Here is a 5,730-nt window from a genome sequence, read left to right on the forward strand (position 1 = left end):
CCTTTGTCTATTAAATCCTCTAACTTTTTTTTCAACTTCGTCAGCTTTATGCGAGCTAAGCGATTGGCCGCTCTAGACACTGGAGTAACCCTTGACTCTATCTCAATGGTGAAAGCATCTCTCCTCGATTGTGGTGGTCTTTGAATAGTTTGGAAACGTCCTGGTATTCTAGTGCAACTTGAATAATGTGCATCTACTTCACCACATTTCATGGCGCTATGGCTAGGTAAGCTTCATTTCTCTTTGCTAACAGCTCTTCTTCTTGAATCATTGAGATCATAATGAATCTACTATGCCATTTAATCTAATGGTAACCAATTTTTTTTTTCTTGCATGCATAAGTGTCTTAAAGATTAGACACTTATTACTAATTAAATTTGATGAAATCTCCGAAAAAGATTTTTTTTTTAACTTATTTAGAACATTTCAAGAATACTCTACCCCTTTCCCTTTTTATTATGACCCTACGGGTCAGAACCGGAGTGGCCTTTAACCTAGGCTCTGATACCAAATTGTATACCAAATTGTAATGCCCGTCCCCTAAATCATACTCTTGTGCCCTAACTTGAACAACAAGAAACACCTGCATACACTGAAAAGGAAAGAGGGAAAGGGGTGAATAACACACAGTCATTCAGTGAGGATGGTCATTTCTGCCCACATGACTCCAACATTATAACCAACTTGCATGCGAAAATACTAGTCCTAGAACATTCATCACCCAACATATTAAGCAATTAACAAACATAACACATCATTTATTTAAATACACATTCATTAATCGCATTAACATTTGTCATCGCATAACCATTTCCAATATTAATAATAACATGACAACTTAGGCTGGCCGTCACCTCGAAAGGTCGTATGCCACCTTGGGCTCGTCAGCCGGTTTATGGGCTTTGACGGGATCGCCATGTCCTCCTCCTCAGTCCGACTTTACACATTTAATATTTACCTAACAACTTCATCACTTATCACTTTAACATTTATCAACTTACAGATCGTCATCAACATTATCATCACAAAAAATCATCAAACAATCAAACATACCAAATTCCTAGACCTAGCATTTAAGAATACAACTTGACTAAGAATAATAAAAGTCCACAGATCGCACCCTCACCTTTGCCTTAAGGTTGAAAGTGGGTTCTGAAACTAGCGGGTTGATACTCTGTTCAAGTGATCTGAAACTGCATTTGCGTTCGAAGCGAATTAGGGTTTCTGGTTTTGACAGAACAAGATGATTCTTGTCCAGGAAGCAACGCGAATAAGTATTTGTTCTTACCTCTAAACAAGATAACGTCAACAAATATAGATTGCTTGCAGCTAGATCTTTCCAGAGACACCTTACTCGCGTCCTAACTCTCTCTGGTTCACTGGAAAACCTTTTCACAAAACCCCTATTTGAAACTGGAAAAACAAGTTTCGGACTTGGAATTTCTGTATTCAGAAAACAATGATTTTTCTCCAAATTGAAGATCGAATAACTTGCAGAGTTTACCTCGTAATGAAGCGTTCTTAGTGGATATAGAAAGCTGGTAACGTCAGCTCTCTAACAATATCATAAACGTCACCTAAATCTTTTTGTATGAACCAGAAATCTCTTCTCAATGTGGCTCTGCGAAACAGAAAAACTAGATCTGAACCGATTTCAGAAATGTAATGGTTTTCTCTCAACTTGTAGATTGAGTAACTAACTGATATTACCTCGTAATTGAGATCCGAAAGTTGCTGTGTCTTCCTTGCAACGAGATCTATCAGTCCAACGTTAGTTCTTTGCCCAACACTTTCGTATCTGGTCGCAAACGTCTCTCCAAAATCTCAACTTGGCACTGATATCCCAGAGTAACTGCAGGCTGCGTTGTCGGTTATTTTGGCAGAGCTTTGCCGTAAAAATTGCCTCTCCCTCTCCTCTAGATCGTGCCCTCAATATATATGTAGAAGAGTTTAGGGTTCAGATCATTTAAAATTACTATAATATCTTTTTTTAGGGTTTTGGTTTAAAACGTGGACTTATTAAAAGTTTTAAAATTTGCTGGGTTTGGGCTGTGACAAAAATTCTCACTAGCACAAGCCTAGGTTATTCAAGCAAATATCATATTAGTTCCTTATTGTGTTAAACATGTATTATAGGTTCCGGGTTATTGAGTAGCAAGCAACGATAAAAGCATTCCATCAAACAATACATGTTTTAAGTTATAAGTGATTTAGGGTAATTTGAATTTGCGCACAAATAACAAGCCATAACAAACAATAACTAATCGAAAGAAAATATAGTAAATATTATAGTATATCATATTATCACAATCCAAAGAAATATTAAACTAAGTGATAGCTCTTTAGTAGTTATACTTTATCTATAGGTAGACTAAGGAATGTAGGAGACTATGGACCGATATGGAGATAAGAGAGCACAAATATGAATCTCCTACAAATAGTGAAATCTATTATGTTTTATGAGTTATTGATTGTGAAAAAAAACTTGTCAATTGGAACTGTTGGCTAAGACAATGAAAGATAGACTGGCATAACTTAGATGTTATAGGATATTGCAATATACTGATGTTGAAATTGACTTAGTCTAATTTAATGTAATGAGAAATGTGACAAAAAAGAAAGAACTAAGTATTAGCAGCCCACTTATTATGATTGAAACAATGCATCAATATCAAGAAGTATATCATAATACATTTCTTATTACAATATAAATCCTAAGAATTTTATCCATACATGAAATTTGAACCTGAACCAAAACCAATCTGAAACTCCATAAGTATATATGGGTCCAAAATTCTTCTACGGGAAACTCAGATCCGATAAAAACTGATATGAATAGACACATGCCCAATAAACCGATAAGAACCATCTCAAGTAAGTCTGAACTCAATAAAACCCTGATCTGAAAACAACCTGTAAATGCCCTGTCCTACCCAACATAATGCTTAAGAAATATGACAGTGATCTACTGGATTATGTTATGTGTTTTGTCTGCACAAAAACTCCTTGTTTGATATTCATGAGCCTAATATGTTTGCTTAAAACACGATCCTTGGCTTGTTTGGTTATTTGGTGAAATCTTAAATTGATTAAACTAACTATTTCAAAGTAATCAGAAGCTAGCTGGTTCTTATTTACAGTTTATAATTTAGCTCCAACAATATAATCATCTGCTGTGTTTCAAAGAGAGCCTTCTTCACATAACCGATTCTACCGCTTGGAGCGTCTTTGGTGTTCGAATGATAGTTTGGCGAAATAACGGACCAGACCCCACGTAAGGGAATAAAGGCCGCATGGAACCAATATATCAAATAACAAACAGCTAGTACAATGGGTTGAACTTATGTACACTACATCACTAAGATATATTTCGGTCTTCAAAAATATGAGTCATGTTATAAAGAACATTGGCGTGAAGATCTAAAATTGGATCCCACATCCCTATCCTATATTGTGCAATTTAGTCAACATGTATAGTAATTTATGTCGATGATCTAGCACTATAAAAGGAGACTTTGTGTATTGTATACGAGTGCCCCTTTCGAACAATAATAATAACTTCACCCTTTCTCGTTTTGGTATTCTACTCTCGTCTTTTCTTTTTGCGTAGTTTTCGATATACTATAATTATGATCTTCATGCAATAGATATCAAAGACGTTTTACGTATCATAAAATAAACAATATATAATATAATTAAACTACGTTATCAGCACGATCGCTCTATTATTAAATTTCTTTCTTTTGATTATCATGTTCGGAGTGGGGCCTCTATTTTTATTTGTTGCGTTTATAATTACCGGAGTGCTGCCATGCCGCCCCGCTTCTTACTGTTAATTTTATAATGGTTGCTTAAAGCACCACAATGGCCGGTATACCGCCTAAAACATTTTATGTGTTATTTTATAATTGACTCTGTTGTCATGATTCATTATTATACAGATTTGATCACCTTAATATTTTTATTTCAAATTTGACGAATAATTTTATCACCATATATATAATTAAATACATTTAAGGAGGCACCTATGATTATATTTATGTTTAAACTGATAAATTTTATAATTGCCCACTAATAGTTTATGATTAATTTTAACCTTATGTTTTTACTTTCAACGGCCGTAAACAAATTTGAACATAAAAAAAAAAAATTCATTTTTCAAACGGCTAGTTAACGGCTAATGAATAGTGTTTTTAAAATCTATAAATACACTTACAATCCATTCATTTCATTTCACATTTCTCCAAAATCTTATTCGACAAAAAAAAATCATTTTCACTCATTAAAAAAAATGTTGAATCCGAGTTTTGTTCTTGTAATCGGGTTTTTATCTGCTGCTTTCTATAATTTGCTCGTTGGAGAATTTTCTCCTGAAGAAAATGTGTTTATTTTTATTTTGATGTTTTATGCATTTATATTACTTGTAATCGCAATGCTTATTCCTGCACCTTGAATATTTAAATGAAATAATATTTCTAATCATGTTATTTATTATTATTTGATTTTAGAAATTCAATGGAAAACATGGAGAAGCTCCAATATCCCGCTCTAGACATCACCGGTACCAACTACATTTTATGGGTTACAAATGTTGAACTTCATCTTGAATCTCTTAGTCTATCCCAGACCATTAAACAGAATAATACTTCAAAGCCTCAAGAAAATGCTAAATCGGTGATCTTCCTTAGAAGACACCTTGATGAAAATATTATTTATGACTATGCCAACATGAGAGACCCTAAAGAGCTATGGAAGTCTCTGAAAGATCGTTTTACATCAGAAAGAAATAACACTTCCACTTGCTCGGGATGAATGCCAGAGTCTGAGATTCCAAGATTTTGACAAAGTGATGAATTACAATTCTGTTGTGTTAGGAATTGTGGCCGGATTGAGATACTGCGGTGAAAAAATCACCGAATCTCAAATGCTTGAGAAGACATACACCACATTCCACAAGAGCCACATCACCCTGCAACAACAGTACAGGTTGCGGGGATATACCAAATTTTCGGATTTGATTGTGGCGCTTCTCATAGCAGAAAAGTACAACGAGCTTCTGATCAAGAATCATATGACTCGTCCAACTGATTCTAAAATGTTTTATGAAGCAAACGCACTCGATGCGAAGAAACTAGTCAACGAAAATAAGGCCTTTCGGGGTCCCGGTCATGGTCGTCAAAACTACCGTGGACGTGGACGAAAGTACAATCCACAAGATAGGAAGTCATTCTAGTGGGTCCGCTCTGAGCAACCCCCTAAGGGAAAAGAACACCAAGGAAATACCTCCCAGAAGCGAGAAGAACCTTGTTTCAGATGTGGTATTAAGGGACATTGGTCTCGTTTAAGTCGTACCCCTGCACACCTTTGTGCTCTATACAAGGAGTCCGTCAAAGGGAAAAAAAAGAAGTAAACTTTGCAGAACACTCTGAGGGTACAACGCACCTCGATTCGTCTGACTTTGTGAATGATTTCGAGGAGACCGCTATCACGGAAGCTTAAGTGCCCATCATGTGACTTTTGAAATTCCACAATTATACCATAAATAATTGTTGTTTGTGGAAGATTAATGTATAATTATTGTGTGTTTTTCACCTTCTTATGTATAATTATTGTGTGTTTAATGTTCCCTAATGATGTATAATATTTTATGAATAATATTATCTTATGTTAATTCTTTTTGTTTGTCTTAGAAATTAACATTACAAATGGAACATCAACCAAGATCAATAC

General features: G+C 35.0%; 1 protein-coding gene across 1 annotated transcript; it reads left to right on the forward strand.

Moving 5' to 3' along the window:
* The first annotated feature begins 4,524 nt into the window (after positions 1–4,524).
* LOC106314638 lies at positions 4,525–5,233 on the forward strand. The gene is made up of 2 exons (XM_013752479.1): positions 4,525–4,768; positions 4,875–5,233. The coding sequence occupies exons 1-2, from the start codon at positions 4,525–4,527 to the stop codon at positions 5,231–5,233; spliced, it is 603 nt and encodes a 200-aa protein (XP_013607933.1).
* The last annotated feature ends 497 nt before the right edge of the window (positions 5,234–5,730 follow it).

This window comes from Brassica oleracea, chromosome C9, assembly GCF_000695525.1.
Source record: "Brassica oleracea var. oleracea cultivar TO1000 chromosome C9, BOL, whole genome shotgun sequence".
In the NCBI taxonomy this organism is placed as follows: Eukaryota; Viridiplantae; Streptophyta; class Magnoliopsida; order Brassicales; family Brassicaceae; genus Brassica; species Brassica oleracea.

Coding starts and splice junctions, on each gene's coding strand:
- LOC106314638 (XM_013752479.1), top strand. CDS start 4,525: ATGGAGAAGCTCCAATATCCCGCTCTAGACATCACCGGTACCAACTAC. Junction 4,769..4,874: donor ATGGAAGTCTCTGAAAGATC/GTTTTACATCAG, acceptor CTGTTGTGTTAG/GAATTGTGGCCGGATTGAGA.